This window comes from Ylistrum balloti, unplaced genomic scaffold, assembly GCF_031769215.1.
Source record: "Ylistrum balloti isolate Yb309-2 unplaced genomic scaffold, AGI_CSIRO_Ybal_v1 Utg370820, whole genome shotgun sequence".
Classification (NCBI taxonomy): Eukaryota; Metazoa; Mollusca; class Bivalvia; order Pectinida; family Pectinidae; genus Ylistrum; species Ylistrum balloti.
In genome coordinates, this window is record NW_026782474.1 from 182983 (window position 1) to 204933 (window position 21951).

Below are 21951 nucleotides of genomic sequence, written 5' to 3' on the forward strand. Positions count from 1 at the left end.
GGATGAGAACATGAACGTAGGAAAATTACATATTTATGTTACCGTTGCACTAATGTTAAGGTTGACTTTGTTTCTGTTATCAATGTATTTCTTCCATGTGGTCTTCACTGCACATATAATTTTTTCCAAGACGAACCATAGCTGGAACTGTTGGCCCTTTCCAACATCATAACGTCCCCATACACATCTATTTTTTATCATAGAGATGGAACACCCTCTTAAAGGAACACCTACAGTATGCTATCTACGTTATTGGGTTTTGAAACAAACCTCGCTTGGTTTCTTTTATTTTGTTATATGTCAGGGAATATTATACGGCCATAATATCTAAAGACAGTTGATAGGTGGGCGTCATGATGTCTTTAAGAACATTTCTATTTCGTTGTGGAATTTAAGTCTTAATGCTAAGAATGTCTGGCTGTTTGGTTTACTCTCTTAAAGCTGATTCTCATGATCTTTTCCTGGCATTATTTTACCCTAACACAATATGAAATAAGATATGAAAAATGAAAAAAATATACTTTTCAAAATCAGACAGATAATTCCAATAACTGTAGTACGACTTCATAAATAGGTTTATTTGCATCTGAAATAATGTTGATTATTGACATCAAAGTAATAAGAAAAACATAAAGAAACAATATTATAAATCTGATACAAACATTTACACAAAGTAGATATTCTATAAATGTTCCAAGGATCAAAGTCACTCTATTAGTCAAACAAGGTACGGAACAGTCGAAATATTTCTAAAAAGGTTCCAGATGGTTGTCTACAATTGAAAGCAATGCTACCTTACTATTTCTGTGATGTATATATCAATGACAAATTAGGCAATCTCCATGTTGTTTGTCACGTTTCAGTATCCAAACACCGTGATTATGAAGTTGATACAACATGAATCAGGCTCACTGATAGGCGATGCATGTGTATCATTCTGTACATCAACAATACATGACCATACCAAATTCCTACAAATCTTGGTTGCTTATTGTGTTTACCAAATCAGTACTAATTAATTTTCAAGCAGTATAAAGACACAGAGTTTGCTGAGTTAGGCACAAAATTTACAACATACTTTATACAAGTTGATAGTAAACCTACGAGGATAATATGTTAACCAGTCCTTGGGTTTGGAAAGGTGTTTTCCTCGTTTGTGATGGATAAACGATTCCCGTAAACTGTGACGTCACAATTGAAAGAAAACATCGTCACTTGATGTTTTATTTTAAGACTAGCCAATAAAGTCATGCCGAAATCATCAACCTACGTACGGGTGTCCTGAAATGTTTATAAATTCCTTTCATATATTTTCAAAACTTCAAGAGAATCGAAATACTGCATATTGGTTAAGGGAAAAGGCATTGCATATCTTAAATTATTTAGTGAATGAAATCTAGAACGTAACAGATGAATACTGGTGAGCAAGTATGTTACATTTCCAATTTGCTCGTAGTACATGTACTTGAATGGTTATTAAAGCTAATATTTTGGGAATTCAGTATTCTTATCTATTCCAGAAGTAATAAAGAAATTTCATATCGCTTTAAGCTGAAATATAAGAAACAGCTTTTTCTACTTTCAAACAAGAGAAATCCCTGGCAAAAATAAGTGGAAGCCAATATTTCATATACATTTACATCGAATTAAACATGTTTCCAGAAATTCCTTACAGTTTGAAGCATATTAATGTACATTCTCATATAAGTAGTGATATATCAACTCAAGTAGAATTTTTCTCGTTTGGATAAAATCACGATTGAGAAATATTAACATCGCTGTCAAAATACATTCCAACGTTTTCCACAGACAAATTCCAGAAAGAAAGATAAGATTTAAATCAATAGAGTGTGTGAGTAATAGTTGATGTATTTGATATGAGGCATGTATTGGTAATATTCACCAACTTTTACTTCAGTTCCAGTTTCCATATTATGTTAGAATTCCTGTGTTTACATCGATATTATAAAAAGGTAAAACATGTCCAACATATTCTCAATAAAAATAAAGTTAGATCAAATGTAAAGTTAAACACTGTTATTTTGACCTCATTACTTGGAATTCAATATGATTTGATAATTTCAGCTACCACGACTTTCGTTTATCTCGAGCAAAATCGAATTAAGAATGTTCGTAATAAAATCTTATGATGCAGTTGAATTTATTGATTGGCTCTACTGTATTTAACTCCAAACTTGTATTGAAATGTGCTATTCACTCATGTGTCTTTTGTACAATCATCGTGTTATAAGAATGTTTCATGAATAATATTCTTTTTTTCTGAAAATAATTACCATTAGTGTACAAGCTATACATTATAGCGCGAATATTTCACTTTTAAATATGACAGAAAAGTATACTACTGTGCATAGCGCCTAATATTAAGCGAATTGCAATAAAAATATTTGAAAGTGCTGTATATAAATATTCAGATACATATCAGCATAATTGTCAAAATTCAAGCACAAATTCACAACAGAAAAAAAATCTGAAATTAAATGCTGCGAAATATTAGCGCTACTGTATCCACACAAGTATGGTGTCGTTTGTATTGCCCCTTTAAAAAAAATATATCTGACAACTGCTAAAAATAATGTCAGAAAATTGATGAATACAATATATGAAAAATTACACACTTGTTCAATATTAGAACAACTATCACGGATATTTGTAGATATGCAGCTATTTAATGTGATAGTTCATTTAACAATTTAATTAATAACTATAAAAAAAAGTCTTGAAATTTGTACAGATTTCATTTATATAGCAATTTCAATAAAAGGCCCATGGAAGAATTTCTTATATCATCAGTAGTTTGAAACTTTAAGAATGTGAATATGTTTTCCAAATATAATGTATTGAATTACATTTCAAGTGTTAATCATGAATTATGGGTGTCGTGCGAAAGAAATTCGTGTTTAACAAGTCTCCTTTTCTATACAATTAAACGGTGCAGGGGACGTGTTTTTCAGTTAGGTGCAATAGGTGAGGACATGATGCATAACGGCATATAGTGGCCGTATTGGGCTTTACTGATATGGCTTAGGACTTGGTGTAGGGTAACGTGTTACGTGTAAGGAAGGGTAACAAACGAGGACATAATAATTAAACAGTGGACAAAAAACTATCACACAATATATACATGTCTCATGTACGTTTCCCATGTACAGTATTTGGTATACCGTCCAACTAACGATGAAAACGTGATATGAACATCTGTAGGGTTAACGTGAAAATTGTATGAAGTAAGAAGTTGAACTTGTTGTGAAACGAATCGTTTTTATTAAAGAATAAAGATGGAACATACAAATTCTCACCATAATGTTTTAAGCACATCTATTCTCTCTATATATAAGTCGCGTCCCATCTCTGTAAAACTGAAATCTTTCAGAATCGCAAAAGAATAAAGCCGATCAAATTCTCCGCCAGATATTCTACAATAGATGTACGAGACATATTTTGATAGGTTATGTAAAACTACATCTGATGCTATTACAGGGATACGATAATTTCTACTCGTTAGTTCTCCTCGACCGATATTCATCTTATAACAGTATTTTCTCGTATGGTATTTTATTCATCCCACCCTAATACCTCTTGTGACACCAACGAAAATACCAGAAAAACATTTTCACTGAAACTTTTCGCGCTTTTCCTAAAGCCATCCTGTATGGCGATGTCCTGTGGAGCGCGCGTTCCCACGCTGTGATATGTTCTACATAGGACAACTACACACTTGAATGAGTTCCGTGCTGGGTGCTTTGTACATTACAATGCTGTACGTGCAAAAACAATTAAAAGCAAAAATATCATAGTATCATGATTGATTTTACAAGACAAATACAAAATAAAATTAAAAGACAAAGGCATCGTTAAACGGTTTTGAAATCGGTAAATTACAGTGTACGGGGTCACCTTCTAGTCGGCTCGAGTCGTTTGTACACTCTGAAATCTATTAGCCAAGAAAGAATCATTCACGTGTAACCCATCCAAATGGTATGTAATACACGTGACAGAGAGGACGTGCTGCTTACAAGGAATTAGCCATATATGTACCTTGACGTCATTCACAATTGTTCATGGATGGGTGGATTTACACATTTTAATCCTATTTCATGTCTTTTGCTTTTGGATCAAACTGGCAAATCCATACCAATCATTGGCATTATACATAATATAGCACAACCCCTGATCTTTCTGGTGTAAGAATTCAAAGTGCAACACTAGCCTGTTGGTCCTTACCCAAATAACTCGGTCCTCATACTTCCAGCTCGACAGGTAGTTTTGCCTGCAATACATTATAGGCTATAATTATAAAAGACACATCTCACATTAAACGTTATATCTTGGAATTCAAACACGCGTAGATCCACTATCACAGATTTCATTTTTTAAACAACATATGTAGTCCATTTGAAAACAAAATGTTTCGATAATATTTCCAATTTTTCCATGCAGTATTTTGCGCACCAACTCTTGGCTTGAAAGACAGCTCACCCATTGTCACACATTATGCCTGTTTGACCACATGTACGTGCGACGTCAACCACTTGTGTTGGTTTCAGTAGTCTGAGGAGTGTTTGACCTTTTACGACCACGCCCCTTTCCTCTATTTTCCTTCCGTCGACGGTTTTTCTTCCTATTTTTCTTCCTATTCTTTTTAGGGCGGTTCCTATTACCCCTCTTATTACCGCCTTTACCACCTCCTCCTTTCATTGGAGGAGTAGGGTTATTCCCCCCTGGCTGTTCAATTATTTCTATAATCTTACTGCAATCAAAATCACCTTTTATTTTCCGGAGCGCTCGTTTGAACTCCCTGTCTTTCCTCCAAGGACTGATATAGGACACTGTGAAAACTCCGGATTCCGTTTTGTTCCCCATTATAATGAATGAATCACTTCTGCTTGTATTGACTGTGGCACACTCACACTGGGCTCCGTTTTCGATCACCAAGTTCAGTTTTCTCTTCTCTCGTTTGGTCAAAGTGCCTTGTTTATAAAATTTCTTTTTCTTCTTGAGAATCAATATTTTGGATAGTCTTTTCAACTTTATCTTTCGCACTTTGACCTTTGCGACTGAGAAAATAAAATATAAATATTTGCATGTGTTAACTAACAATGTCAACATGTAAACATCGATGCATCAAATTAAGGAACTGATGTCTTATCATATCTCCTGATAACCAGTTAAAACAGTTCTATCTATTGATTTATTCTAATTGATATAATAAAAAGCTACCTGTTTCATTTTCTACATGAGACACTTATAAAAGACTTACAATACAAAAGTATATATGTAATCATGCACATGGATTACTGTAAAGTGTTTACGGCAACACTGTATCTATAGAACCATTCGAGGGAGCAAAAATGTAGCATTTATAAAGATTTGGTTCAAATTGTAAAGGGATTGAATGTGCAAACTCAACTTTTTCTATAGAGCTATCGAAGAAACACACTGTGATTTCAAATGATGATTGTCCTTCATAAGATATTCTTTGTTCTATGCATTCAGCAAGTTTTAAAGCACAATCGTCAAACCAACCTTTGTTGAAGATTATATGATTTAGGGAAATTTCAAAACGTTTCTAGCAGGGCCGTTGATGTGCAAAAATATATATGACAATTTGGTATTACATTTTTGAAAATTGCTCTGAATATCTGATGTTATGAAACAGTCAAGAAAATGAGGAACATTCACCCTTCCACGCTGATTTATAAGTCTTTTCCAGCAAATGATCGTATTGCTCTCGAAACTATATTCATGATTGTCCATCCTTTATAATGTTTTAGTTACAATTACAATAATGATTATGATTAAAATCCGAAAATGTGTACGTTTGATTCTAAGCTCTTTGACCATAATATGTATTTTGGAACATTCATTGCCGTCGTCCGAACATATTTTTCTGATACACAACTAGACATCCTTATTAAACAATATTTAACACGCACAGATAATGATAACTCACGGCCATAGATAAATATATATTTGCTTAAAGCTTTTTGATATCTGAAGATATATAACATACTGTACAAATTAATGTATTAATTTCGCTCTCATGGCCGATAACGAAATTCGATTACTATGTATATTTCCATAATATATGGTAATACAAAAATAAATGTACTTTTCATTGCGCCTAATGTTGAGCCATGGACTATCCTATACACAAACAGATGTAATATCAAACATTCTTGAGAGGAATTAAAAAGGAACATATGTTTCATGAAAGAGAATGGTGAGGAACTTACCGAACTGGGCACGACAGTGGTTGTCCACGATTCCCTCTAATGTAGGAGGTTGGTTACATGCATCACACACATTTTGTGTTGCTGAAATATAAAATGGCATATATAAAAATCTTGTCTATCCCCCTACTACACAAAGTACAACGACCTTGTGATACATTCACTGTTGCAAAATCGCTGAATCGGAAAATAGTAGTGATAACATTCTGATTTAAACAGCTTTTCTACATAGTCTCCGTCGCTGAAACGGCTAATAGCATTGATACCAATCATTAATAATCAAACAATGACATATTCTGTTGCTGAAATAGATAAAAATCAGTTTATAATAATATTATTACACATTCTTTATCATTAAAACAGTTTCCAAAAACCTTAGCAGACATTCTCGTGCAGCAACGTTAGAGGAAAAGATACAAAATAGGTTTAGATAATATCATTACTTATTCTTTGTTACTGAAACTTACATCAGCTGTATCATATATTCCCTTGTAGAAATATCAGAATGATAAATAAAATCTGTTTTAAATAAACTTATTACATTTCCTTTGTTATTGAAACTTACAACAACTTTATCACATATTCCCTTGCAGTAACGTTAGAAACAGTGTGGGGATCGAAAAAAAAATTAAGCTAAGCTTATTACATATTCTGTGTTACTGAAATAACAAGCTTAACCTTATTGTATATTCGCTTGCAGAGACGGACGCAACTGTAGTATATGATACAGGATTAACAAAATTATCAAATGTTTAACGTTGAGACTTATGGTGCGTTATCGCTTAAAATCAGATTTAAAAAAACGGTTTATGTGATGGTACATCAACATTGCAAGCAAGCGTTTCCCTTACCACACGCGTTGTTACATTTTAGGAACTGAAAATTTGCCTGCATGTATTGATACTGTGTAATGTAGTTTTCATTTACCATTAAAATATTACTGTTCATTTGGCAAACACATGTATATCATAATAATGTGTTCTCTTAAGTTATAAATCTTTACAATGTATTTCTTATTTCCTCTTTTGCATTAATTTTGTGCTTCATCTGGCATTTCTTTGGCTTTAATTATTAATCATAATGTTATCATTCTTCTTCATATTTACAGCCTCGTTATTTTGAAGTTGACGGAATAATTAAAGTCGACATAACGAGGCATTCAACATTACTGCAAAATAAAATACTTTCACTTTGATCTGATACATATATCTACTCTTCAAAGTGTTTTAAAGGAAAACATGGTTTTTCCCAGTATAAATAAAAATGACATATATACTGTATATGTAACATGACCAGAGACGATGCCGGAAAAGGGTAGAAGAGAGTTTCTTTAATAGTTTCAAATTAAAAACAGGTAACTAATATAAATTAAAAAAAAAAACTTTTTGTCACTTATCAATAATACATTACGATAAGCATTAATCATATCACATCACATATCCAATACACTTTGAATCTTGCAGAAGTAAAAAGTATCTGCGTTAAGGACAAGCGTCTAACTAAATGCGAGTGTTGTCCTTAATATACCAAGTCCTGTATAAAATGTTTGAAAAAACTTAAAAGTCTATCCTGTGTGGTTTATATACATCGCAATTTTCCCATGGGTTACATTGCGGAGCAGTAAATCTCCTCAGGTAACGGTTTGACAAGCGTTGTGTTGAGGCAGTCAACCGTATGTGACACGAAAACGAGTAAGCTGATATGGATTAAATATGTAAAGCGAGCCATGCTCCCCAGTACATATCATCGCCACAAATACTTCATCTTGTTGGTGGTGCGCAGTCTGTTCTTTATGTATACTCTATCAATTTTACCTTACACTATCACTTTACTTAGAACTGACATTTATAGCACTCTCTTCAATAAAAGGAAACGGCTTGATATATACCCGTATTATGTAGTGTATACCTGATTACTTTTTACTTAATGCCAAAAAAATCTACCCTTGGTTGTGGTAGATTCATACCTGTTAACTGTTCAAATAAGAATAATTTATGTTTTTGATACAATATTAAGTAAAAAAAACCACTACCATTACTAACAAATAATATAAATCGTACATCGATACAAAAATCAGATTTGTTTTGTCAGACGGAAGGCTGCAGAGATGGTGTTAAAAAACAGCGTGAGTTGGGGTTCATTTAGATATACCGTCATAATTTTCTTCTGATCTTAAGCTATTGAGGTGTTGAGGGATTCAAGAAATGTTCAGTAGACAAGTTTGTTTTTAGATAGTGGTCAGGATGACATTTGACATTTTAGCCTGAACAATGAGTACCAAGCTCAAATGAAGTGTAGAACATAATGGAATGATGCTATGTTGTGATATGAGGCTAATCTGTCCATGGTTTATGGGTTATCAAGGACAAACAGACAGTATGGCTGCAAACGTTCTGTAATGTAATACTCCTAAATGAACAAATATTAAAAAAAACGTAGACACTTTAAAACATTTAACTAGATTCATTAGTACTTAACCCCTAACATGTGTGATAAAAAAAGTTGATTAAAAACTGACAGAGAGGCGTGTGACATCATGGTTTGAATATTTCGAGCTTGAAAATGTTTTAAATCAAATTTTGGGGATACAACTATTTCAAGATTATTCTACATATCTCGAAAGTACTTTCCAAGAGGAAGATACGGGGTAGATAAATTTTACAACTGACTCTATATATTTCAAAACTAGATGTAGAATTTAGTGCTAATAACAGGTACACATTCAGTACAGATAACATCCCTTATTATGAAACAAGCATCTCATACAAAGTACTGTAAGATTGCTATTTTCGAGGGCTTCAAATTTTCGCTGATGAAAAGCTATCGGGGAAAATAAATACCATGAGAAATAAAGACAATAGAAGAAAGCGTTATCTCTAAAAGATACATCTCTTTTACTTCAATGTTCTGGTTTAACTGTAAACAAATGAACAAACAAAAACACCCGTTACAGTAGGTAAAACATAGGTAAGACCATAACACATGACATGTTGATGTCGGAGTCTGGTACAACCTACTACCACAAATCCCAAGGAAAGCCTGGAGTACTTTAAGGGCACCATTTGTCACCATGTCGGTCGACCTGAGGAAGAGCTCAGTGAAAAATGTACTTAACAGTGAGAGCTTGTCAGTCGACACCATCTCCGATTTTATACATATAATATATACGATTTCACGGTATGTGATATGCAATAGATAAACACGAGATATAAAAGAATCTTACACCTGCAGTTAATATGCCGTCAATTCAATCTGCTTTATATCACCTTTGTAAACCACAAGATTACGTGTATCTTACAACCCACAACACATATTTACCTCATTATATATAATGTATACCACACTGTCTGTTACTTACAACGGCTGACGTGAAGCCATTACAGACGAACCAGTAACTTGCTGTATATGAAGTCAAAATTGTATGAAAATCAAGCAAGGATATTCGGTAACATAATATTCCATTACAAACATTTATATGTTATCCGTTTTTCCATATAACCCAGCTATCAAACGAGGATGCGAGCAAAAAAATATCAAACGACTCTTTTTTGTCAATCAGGGACATAAAAACTGAAAGGAGTTATATTGTCATAAAAAGCCTTCAAGTAGAGACGGAGTTATTGGTCCTATCCGTAGGTTTTTGTTGTAGTCTCTTAGATAATCACCGTATGACCGACCTTGACCAATGAAAATGCGCCCTTTTTATTCTTTTATATATGTCTATCAATTTACGACATGTCAAACATGAGAGTCTATCCGTTTTTGTTGAGTTACAACTTAAAAGATTCAGAAAGTAGGTCGAAGATATCCTTTTAAAAGTCATCAATTGTGATAAATCTTTCTTTCTTTTATTCAAGTAGTTTGTGTATAATGATGTATCAATGAAATAAATTCTTCCAATTATACTTGGTGAAAAAAATTTATCTGATATTAACCACTCCATATACTTACATTAAAAAACAAAAAGTAAACCTCTTATCAAATAATATCTCATTTTGTTTTCATATGTACTTAGTATATAAGTATATACATATATTATTGCTGATACGAAAAATCAAATCTAGACCTATTTATTAGAAATAATATAGAAATTGAGGCCCACCAATAGATGTATAGGAGATTGCCCTTTGACTGTTACCATGTGAGTAGGTGCGTCTGCCCTCAATTTAACATTTAATCGACAAGGTTCATATGGTTTTAAATCCAACATCAAAAAGATGTAGTAACATCCTTACATTAAAAGCAATAATGTCTTACCCCTTTATTTGTCGACGAGAACTTGGCGAGGATATTTTATCGGCTAAACATTCTTTTATATTTGGGAAGTTTTAGAAATATAAAAAAAATCACAAAGGAGTAGTGTCTATTATAGAATTACACTATCATGTCTACATGGGTACAACGCCAATATCTCTGTTACATATTTATATATTTTGTAACAATTAAGTAAATGAAAACTCATCATCACAAATATAAATATAAAAAACGAAACGAGGCAAATTCTATCACCCAACAATATAAAAAACATGATGCTCCGGAGAAAACAGCAAATTAATTCTGCATCGCATGAAGTAATCAGACAAAAAATGTGTTTTTTGAATACTGGGACAAGCATTATACATCGCTTCGATACCGCAGAGGTATTTCGGAGTTCTGTCTTCCTTCATGTTGTAAACTATAAATGTAGCATTAGTTAGGGCTAGACACGTGTAAAGTGCATATAAATGTGCATTACGATTACCAGGCCGGCTAGGTACAAAAGGCATGGTAAACCCTGGAAGGTTGTATCACAGACATATGGAGCAACGATAACACTGAGTTGTAATTCAATCACGCATATCCTCACAAACAGTTAATTCATCCCACAGCCCTGTAAAGTGCAGATCACATGGTTGAAATTAACAGGATTACAACACATGAAGAACGAAAGACAAGCAACAAATATATACCAGGCCATTCCTTAGATAGGTCGGATGCATTTCTATAATTTTATCTGGAACGACTTCAATCGCGATGAAAATGATACAACATTTACTGACATTTGAATACATACTAGAACATCAATGGTTTAATGAAACCTACTGAATTGTTTTTTTCACAGTTCAAGGTAAGCTGGGTCTTTGATGTTTCTAACTGTTGTAATTCTCTGGTCTTATCTAGAAGATTTATTTTCGACGTTATTATCGCACAATTTACCATTTACTCGTGCAAAATTGGAAAGGCAAACCATTACTGTTAAGAGGAAAATAACCTCAATAACGGAAAATTTTACTGATCCCTCTTGTAACCTGATTATCATGCGGTTACTGGGTAGAAACTGCTGCACGACTTGTTTGTTAAATAATGATATAATGAGTTATATGTTATGTCACTGTAAAATATTTACTATTACAATTGGCGGAATATTGTAATTGAATAATGATACGATGAGTGAAATGTGCCTACTAAATATTACATAATGTCATAATGTGTGATATGACATGATGATACATAAGTAATATGTTATGCCACTCTATATTACATAATGATAAGTGAAAAGTTATGTCACTAATATGACATTATGATACAATAAATGTTATGATATGTCATTATATATTAAACAATACTACAATTAGTGACATGTTGATGATATATGTTACATTACACTACAGTGACATGTATATTGTGTAACAATAAATTACATAATGTATTAAGTAGTATGTCGTCGCTATATACTATATGTTTTAGTGAATGGTATTTTAGGACAATATATATTACATTATGCTACAGTAAGAGGTATGGTGTTGTCATATATTGTATAATGTTATAGTGAGAGTAATGGTTTGATATTATACATGTGTTTACATTATGCTACAGTAAGTGGTATGGTGTTGTCATATATCATATAATGTTAAAGTAAGTAATGTGTTTTGATATGTATTTACATTATGCTACAGTAAATGGTATGGTGTTGCTATATATACAAGAAGCTTTAATGAGTTATATGTTTTATTGACATTGTCCTTAATGCCATTACTCGTTATACAAGTATTATAATAATTATCCATCATTCTTTGACAACGTCACCATGTAACCAAAAGGGTGGCAGGCACTCACAATAAAACAACTATCAAATATTATAATCATTCCAAAGTACCATTGGGTACAATTGCGACAGGACTTAAATAACAGGCCAATTAAAACGTAAGCAGCGACTTTATCAATATAGTCGATATGAAATACTTTTCATGTGTTCATAAGATCATGATATATATATAATATGTAATCATAAAAATCTAGTATTAAAGCATATGTCTATTGATTGCGAGATTGTATTTCAATCAGAGATGCATCACCAGAACCTTTTATGCTGAAATGTAAACTAATTAATTTCTTAGGGGGAATTAGTTCCAGTCTACTGACTTCCGGTTCTCACTGAGAGGTTAGTGTGAGTCGGTGGGTGTAACACCACACGAATACAGGGGCGATTCGGTTGTACAAACGCGCACGTATCTGTCTGGCAGTCTACCTGCGTGTAGTAAGTGAAGTTCATTACTTTCACACCTGTACTTGCTGCTAATAAAAATGTCTGTAGCTCTCGTTAGCATCAGACATATAGTAGCTGATACAGAGCATAGCACTCACAGTCTGCCACATTTACACTGTTATTTATTCATCAAAGGCAGGCTAAACGTTGTTATGTCAATATCACTATTATCATTAAAATATCTTCAAGGTGAACGAACACCGAACTTTGCTAATACAAGTAAGTGAACTTTTGATGACAGCGATTGAACCATGGGTGTGCTGGTGAGGCGAGTTCAACTGTTGACGTCATTAGCAACAGACATTAAATCTAATATAATCGAAATCATAGGATATTTGATATAAGACAAATTCCCTAAGCATATTGAATACTGGTATTTTTTTCCCCGTTATATCTGTAATATGAACAAACTAAAGTTTGAGGCGAACAAAATCGAAATCCAAACTTAAAACCGTTGAATCGAAAGAAAAAAAACTTTGCACGGAAATTCTTGAAAAAGGATAATTAGACAAGGGCCCGTATTCAAGAAGCCGTTCTCATGCTCAAACTCAACTTTTGTATTTGTGCTTAAGTGTGTACTTCGTTCAAAATTCGTATTCATCAAACTTTCTGAGAATGTGCTCTGCTGAGCTTGGTAACCAAGTGAACTCTTTATGTCTCCTAAGGACTTAGAAGTCAGTCTGGTATTGGTTGGCACTTGTGTAGTGACATCCCACTCCAAGGGTACTATTACAAATTTATTGCACTTGTATATGAATAAATCTTCGTTTTATTGTATATATGTCTTTGACACACTTCAGGATAGGTCATTTAATGACTCATTCACTTAAATGGGTTAAATAACTCAAGTTATCATCGCATTGCATAGAATGTATAAGGGAAGACAAGGTGGTGTTTTAAAAGGGTCAAAAAGTAGCCATCATGCGGGACAATATCCGCAAGAGGTCATGGCTAGTTACTCCTTACGATCTGTCCAAAGGAGAAGGCAACAGTTTATATTGAGTTTAAATAAGTCTAAGATCACTTAAGAGTGGCCTGGAAAATATATCAATACAGGGGATCGGAATAATGTACAGAACATTCTAATAAAGGTAATAGCATTTATATATGGATTTCAAAGAAAGGTCATGTCGATTGTGAAGGTTAACTTTCAGCAAATCCTCTGTGCTGTGAATAATGAACGATTTGGAATTGATAGTAACCGCAATTATAGATAAATATATTCAGAAGACCACCTCCGTAAATATTTATTTCATGAAATACATAAGGAAAACAACTCTGCATATGTAACGCCAAATTCAGCAGCTTATGGTCAAATATTTTATCAGTAAATTGTGGCAGTATAAATTTCATCTCCAGCAGCTAGACTCTTATTAAGTTACAAACGTTTTCTGAATAAAGCCCTTCCAGTATTATATCTTTATACCATCCGCACGTACATTCCTGTTTGGACCAGAGAAATATGATTCAACTCGATCAACTGTTACATCCTAAACGAATCGTGTAATAATTAAACAACATATTTTGTGATTGGCAACTTCATTAGCAGATAATTAAAATGCTTCATGAAAATATCATATGTAAACGTTATCAAAATTGAAAGGAAATATGGTGCAGACCTACTTGAAGACTGTTTGAAAGGAAATTATCTGAGACTAAAGTAGGATGATTTGAATGTTATCATCATAGAATTTATAAAGTCGCTGTTATCCTTTTTGATCCATCGGCTTCATCAAGGATACAAAACAGAAAGCATAATAGCAACATTAAGCGCGAGATGATGTCCTCGTGTTCTCTCCTTATAAACGTTGTAGACATAGTTTTAGTATCGATTTTGTTGAAGATTTTGAAGTTATGACTTGCATATACATTCCATAAAAACTAAAACCAAAGTGATTATTTAATTATATGTTTATTTTTTCTCATTTTACTGATATTTATTGATCAGTCGAATAGACTCTCAACAGCAGTACCAACGTTCTAATACATTAACAAGCGAACGTAACAACGCTCAAGCCAAAAACATGTCGTTATTTTCCAAGCGGAATAAAACCACTGATAAAGAAAACAGCACTCTATATCATTATTATCCCTTTTGCATCGAACTTTTGATAACACCGCGAAATTTCAAATATGGGAAATAAGACTATTCATTGTCATAAAATAAACACTGGTAATGCTTTGATCTAGCTACTAATAGCGTAAGGTACAATTAGCAGATTCCGGAGCACACATTAGGTCAATTATGGTAGGCCGTTTTACCCAAAGACTCCGCGACATCCAGCTGAGAGGAAACTAGAGCAGTCACTCCACAATAGTGCTTGCACTTTGCAAGTACATATCGTGGTTTTACAGTGGAGTAGAGATCCGTTGTAGACCAGATGTTCTAGAATAAAGCCCACAACATAATAGTCTGTTAATAAATTTCAAGCTTACGAAGCATTCCTGAGACTAGTTAAATGTAAACTACTATTAACTGAAAATTATGACAATGACTGTAAACATGATAAACTTACGTAAATAAACACAATTTATGCCTAGGGCATTGAGGAAAATATTCAGTCCAGATGAAAAAAAAACGATGTAGAGAGGAAACGACACGTATCTTATTACCATATGTTTTATTGAATATGTCAAACGTCTTAACATTCAAATAATTTCTCAAGCGATATCTCTGTAGCAGACGCTAGGTTATTTCCCTACAAGTACAACGAAGTCACATATGATAGATAATGCTTCACATATATAAATCAAAATGACCGATTAGCCTACCATTCCTAGTTCAATTGAACTTCGCTAACCATAACAAAATTCCCGGTTCTTGAACTTAATCTCTCCAACCATACCTAGTTTATCAACTTAACCTCATAAGCAATGCCTAGTTCTTCATTTTGATATCATCAATTACACTTACTTCATCAACATAACGTGACCTATCATACCAAGTTCATCAACTTAACTTCTTCTGCAATAGAAAGTCCATCACCTTAATTGATCCATCAATACCTACTCCATCAAAGAAACTACAGACAATCGAACTAATAGACTTAAAACACAGCTTCGAGGAAAGTGTCAGAATAGAGAATGAGAACATTTACAGGGAAATTTCTGAAAAATGTAAACAAGGACAAATGTTCCTGAAGGGTGAAACCTTCCTGGTTCCTCGATGACATCCGCATTTAAAGTTTGGTTAATAAAGTAATGTCACGTTCACAAACGGTTACAAAGTAAACAAATGCAGTACCACCAGAGAATTAAACACGTACAGCCTTAAATTGCACAAAGAAATTGGTAATTTCTCAATGCAATTGTCATGACTTTCCTATAATCTTAAACTGTTTCTCTTGAAACCTTTGAAAATCTTATTTTTGGGATATAGGTTAGGAATGCAGGGATATTGCTATTCATAAGTGGAAAAAATCATACTATGGGAATTGAAATCATCATGCTTATCATACAGCTTGGTGAAATCTGTCCATATTGATTTCGTTTAAGAGAAAGAAGTTTGTCACGTCCTTCATCCCAATTATGGTGTTTGTTTTTTACGATGGAAATGGTCAGCAGTAAATTTCTTGTTATTTAAAGACAAGATGACATCAATATGTATCACATACTGACATGGAGGAATTTTCAAGGTCTTTGTCACCTGTGTTGATAAACTCAGCCTTAAGCAAAGAGACGAACGTGACATCCATCAACAGATAAGATAATCTTATATGATATCTTCCTCCATATCTTTCTTGGATTTTGGCGCATTTCCATGAAGTACTCTTTACCAGATATTTGTGCCTCCGTTTGCGTTTCTTGGAAAAGAAAGGGCAACAACAAGAGAACTTCCCAAGCGTACCTAGTTCTGCAACAAAATGTCACCAACCACATGTAATTTATCAACCTAATCTCTTCAGTCATACTGATTTCATCAATATACTAGTAACACTGATAACCATACCTCGTTAGTCAATTTAACATCTCAGTTATACCTAGTTCGTCAACTTAACTTTACCAGCCATACCTCGTTAGTCAATTTAACATCTCAGCCATACCTAGTTCGTCAACCTAACTTTACCAGCCACACATCGTTAGTAAATTTAATATCTAAGTCATACCTAGTTCATTAGCCTTACTTTGCAAGCCATACATGTTTCATCGACTTAACTTCATCCGCCGTACCTAGTTCATCAACTTTATATCGTCTACTATACCTAGTTGGTCAACTTATCTTCACCAGCCATACCTAGTTCGTCGTTTTAATTTCGATCAAACCTATTTCCGGAACTTTACTTAGCCACTCATACCTAGTTCAATTTTACTTTGCTAGCCATACCTAGTTCATAAGCTTAATTTGGTCAATCATACCATTTACCGGAATTTGAAAACCCCAAAAGTTATGATATCAACAGAATTTAACAACGCATAGTTATGATATCAACATATTTTCACAGCATACACCGACGTTAGTAACATATTTTCACCAGCTATAGCCATGTTATCAGCTAAATATCGCAATTTATAGCCATATTATCAGCAGAATATCGCAATTTATAGCCTTGTTATCAGCTGAACATTACAAATTACAGCCATGTTATCTGCTGAATATCATAATTGATAGCCATAATGGCAGTATATCACAATTCATTGTCATGTTATCAGTTGAATTTCACAATTTACAGCAATGTTAAGAACATATTTCCACAGCCCATCACTATTTTATCAATACTTTCACAAACCATATCTGTTTTTATAACAGAATTTTACAATTATCAGTACATTTTCCCAAATGATACGCATATCACGAACAGAATATCCCAAGCCTTTTTGTTATAAAGACATCAAACGACATCGACAAGTCGTTTATCAAGTAAACTTCACAAATCGTACCTAATAACAACCCTCACGCATTGTTTTAAAATCCAGTAGTTTTCTGCATAACTATCATATTGTTAAAATACATTAATTGTGCCAAAAAAGGATTACACGAGACAACTAAAAATGGAAGGGAACGGTGTGTCTGAATTTAGAAAATATGAATTAACTACATAAACGACAAAAGTGTGATTTACACCTCATTTCCAACAGAGTTTCTTGAATGAAAATTCCAATTTGTTACAAACCTAATAGATTAGAGACAAGATAAAAATCAAGTTAATGAAGTTATTATGATGATGATTAAATGATACAAATTAATATGTTTCATGGCTTTGTTGTTTTAATGAAGATTAACGTGTTATCTTTTCTGTAAGCATGTCACAACTACTTGCTGAAGAAATGTATTTGTACCTGGAAGGGTTACCATGCAACATATGAGAGCGACACTTATGAACAATGCGACAACTGACATGTCACGCCCGGTCAGTCATTAAACACGCTCCTGACACCGGTGTATGTGTACATGTACACACGAATAGCAAAGTATGACACTGGTGTTTGTTTTCAAGTATACGACAACATAAATACAATAAATTAGACTATCACCCACGATAACTTTTAACATTTAAGTATTTAAATAAATAGAAGGAATGGTTAAAACATTGGCAATTCCTTCAACACATGAATTTGAATCAATATCCTTGAAGGGAATCGATTGCCAGATAAATATTCAACTTTTAATAGCATGATTACAAAAGTAAAAAAGATACATCTGTTCCAGAAATTATTTGAATACATCCCAATAAATCACTTGTTATTTCCACAAAAGAGCAAAAAATGAATATTTTTCTGAAATTATATGACGGAATACAATTTTATTTGGAGAAGCTGCACTTTCAGTGGCCCCCGAAGCCACTTGTGAATTATATAAGGATTACAACCAGGCACTAATCGCTAATTGACCATATGAAACCACTTATAACTGGCATAAACCACCTGCTGACATAATTCATATACCGCGTGATTAATGCTTATTAAAGGTAACGAGAACTGTTTCAATAGAACTTAAAAAAAGAAAAGGTGTTACTTTCAATAAATATCCCTAGGACCCTTTTATATCCTCTACACTATATTACTATATTTCGTGTGCAAAAAGGAGCGGACAAGCCGTTCCACTGGAAGGAATTTTAGTAGTTTCGTGTGAATATCAGCATTTATAATATGCAATTAAAGTACTTACAGTGCGTCACACAGACTATTAATACATATATAAAACTTTTATAACTGAGTACGATAATGCAATACAACATAAACAGAAAACATTTATATGTAATAAAAACAGGCTGTAATTACTTAACACATTACTATAAAAATTCCGGTTATTGTAATTACTTAATAAAAAGGAATCATTGTTATACAGCAGAATCTTGCTACAAATACTAAATATTAATATAAAACTTCCTGTTAATGTAACTAATATATACAGGAATAGTTGTCATACAACAGAATTAGACCACAAAACTACGTATATTCCGGTTAATGTCACTAAAAAATTAACAGGAATCATAATCATAAAGTAGAAACAGGCTGCAGTTACTTAACATACTTAAAAATCCGGTTATTGTAACTACTTACTAAATAGGAATCATCGTTAAACAACAGAATCGGGCTACAAACACTAAAGCATTACTACGAAATATCCTGTATGTGTAACTACTTAATAAACAGGAATAAATGTAATACAACAGCATCAGACTACAAAATACATAGATTCCGGTTAATGTAAGTACTAAATCAACAGGAATCTTTGTCATACAATAGGTGCTGGCAACAATTACTGAACATATTACTACTTATATTCTGGTTAATGTAGTTTCTAAATAAAGAGGGATCATTTTCATACAATAGAATCAGGCCACAAATACTATATATAGCATTGCGTATGCTTCGGTTAATATAACTTCAAATTCCATTACCATCGGTATCGCCTGGATTAAAACATTTCATTTGAACAGCACTAGCGATAATACTGTTGACGCCGTATGTGCTGAACTTGAACGGTATCAAAAACACAAATCAATACGAATGGATCGATATATATTGAATACAATTGATCGATATAATGATGATATACTCACTTGTGGCATTGTGTTGCGGTTTTATGCAAAGGTCCGAATCGTCTGGAAACTTGTCACATCGGACCATATCAGGCCACAAATATCCATAATAGAGCATCTTAGATTCACAGCCAGCCTTGACACTTTCACAGAGTGACCTACAGGGCTTGATGGTCCGCTCTAGACAGACTGGTGAAAAGAGGGAGCAGAGAAAAAGTTGGGTGTCTGGGTGGCAATGTATCCGCGGAAGGGACACCCATGATTTAGATTGCTGAATCGCCTCATTAAGAGTATCGTGATGCAGGAGATTGGGCAGTCTCATTTCCGTATAGCCTATCCCCTTGCACAGAGTTAAGTTTTTAGGTATATCAATACATTTCGGCTTATTAGGCCTACTTCCAATCCATTCAACAGATTCACCATCGCTCAAATATCCTATTCCATCGTACGTGAAGCTTGCAGGCTGTCCTGGATAGAGCACTGACATCAGAACATTGATTAGAAATAGCCACCTCATCATGATCTTTCGAGGGTCTCTACAACGATGTTCAAATGCAAGTAAATCCCTTTTCAGAAATCACCTATCGATCCAACATGTAGATTTAACTGACTTCAATCTATGTACTGCAGGCCTTTAACAATGTTCTATGAATATGCACGTTCTTCCCCTTAACAGGTTTGTCTACGTAGTGACCTCGGAATTCAGATAACGTCCGACACTTTTTCATTTACAGTCTTCTAAACCAAGCGTGGGCAGAAGAGGAAAACTATCTTAGCCTTACTGCATTGTTCATATTTCTTTTCAAAGTTAAACTTTGTTCCGAGAACGTGTGTTTTGTAGTTGTTCAAGGAAGACAAAAATAAAACAATAAATCACACTGAAAGAATGTCTTTGTTGCTATTGTTAACCGTCTATACGCTAATAAAATATGACAAGACTTCAGTCTTTTTCCATGACGAGGGACCTAAAACATCTCGGTGTTGAGTAACAATCTGGGGCCTCTCCTGCACTGTATTACATAATTTGATGTTTTCACTTTTTTTTTCTTTCTAGCTTTTCAACTGCATAGCACAGTGCCTGTATTAGATAACGTATAAGCCTGTTTTACATCATTTCACCACATGGCAGAAACGGGCAAGACATTTAATAGAAATAATAAATATATTCATTTGTTGATTACGTTACCTTTCAGTTGATATGAAAGAAATAAGTCCAAGTTCTCCGTTACAGTAAAAAAACGTTAATATTCCTTTGATATAGTCCTTTAACACACACACTGCTTCAGTATGAGCAGTGTCACGATGGTGCGATGGCAGTCTGTAGCAGCTGCTGTTTTGTGACCGTCAGTCCGTTAGGGGCCCGTCGTCCCATTGAGCGATGCTGGTCTGTCTGTCCCCACCTGTAAGGACAACGGAGAGAGAGTGACTCACAACTCGTAATACCCTATCCTTACTCGGCTGGTTACATTATCATTCTCAGGTAACTGAAATGAAATAGTAGATTTTTTTTCATTCACTTTTCTATTTGCTAGTAGCTACTTTAACAAGACACTGCCCGTGGACACGATTTCACCCTTTCACACGCCCACCTCTAACGCGAGATCGAAGGTTTACTTACAGACAGTGGTTTGGCAGCATAGGCAAGCCAGGTACCCAGACACTCGCTCCCGCGACGGGCTCGTGTTCACATTGGACAATCGGGAAATACAGAGTGAGTATGACCTGCTGAAGAACAGGATCTATATGCTGTTCGGTGCGGCTGGTAGGAGGAAAGGGGGTGGGCCAAGTAACTACGTATGAAGATCAACTTCAAAGAGCTGTCACTGCAGTATGTAATATAACTCTATGTGTGTTAAGTAAATGTGTTTTAATCATAGTAAAGGAGTGAAAATGATAAGGTAAATGTGCGAAGAAACTAAATCTTTATCAAACGTCATAAATCCTCATACATTCCCAAAAACGATGCCTGATCGAGCCTGATAACACATCACTACACTTACCATACTCGACGCATCATTAAGAAAGATTTTTTTTAGTTTTAAAATATTTCTTTTGTAAATGTTCACAATGAAGAAACATATCGGGCGCATCTAACGTTAACATCTATCTACATTATATTGTCTTCAAAGGGAAAAGGGCCCTTTTACATGCCATTCCTAAGATTTTTCTCTACCCAACCTCTATCTCACAA

At 34.0% G+C, this 21951-nt stretch overlaps 1 protein-coding gene across 2 annotated transcripts; it reads right to left on the minus strand.

Moving 5' to 3' along the window:
• Window positions 1-548: 548 nt before the first annotated feature.
• LOC132558747 (secreted frizzled-related protein 5-like) lies at window positions 549-21424 on the minus strand. Of its 2 annotated transcripts, XM_060223343.1 has the most exons (5): window positions 21379-21424; window positions 19782-21160; window positions 6255-6335; window positions 4785-5075; window positions 549-4288 (listed from the first exon to the last, which is right to left on the minus strand). In XM_060223343.1, the coding sequence occupies exons 2-5, from the start codon at window positions 20278-20280 to the stop codon at window positions 4239-4241; spliced, it is 921 nt and encodes a 306-aa protein (XP_060079326.1). In that variant the 5' UTR covers window positions 20281-21160; window positions 21379-21424; the 3' UTR covers window positions 549-4238. The 2 variants fall into 2 exon arrangements, with proteins under 2 accessions (XP_060079326.1, XP_060079325.1); XM_060223342.1 differs by having other exon boundaries at window positions 549-5075.
• Window positions 21425-21951: the final 527 nt, after the last annotated feature.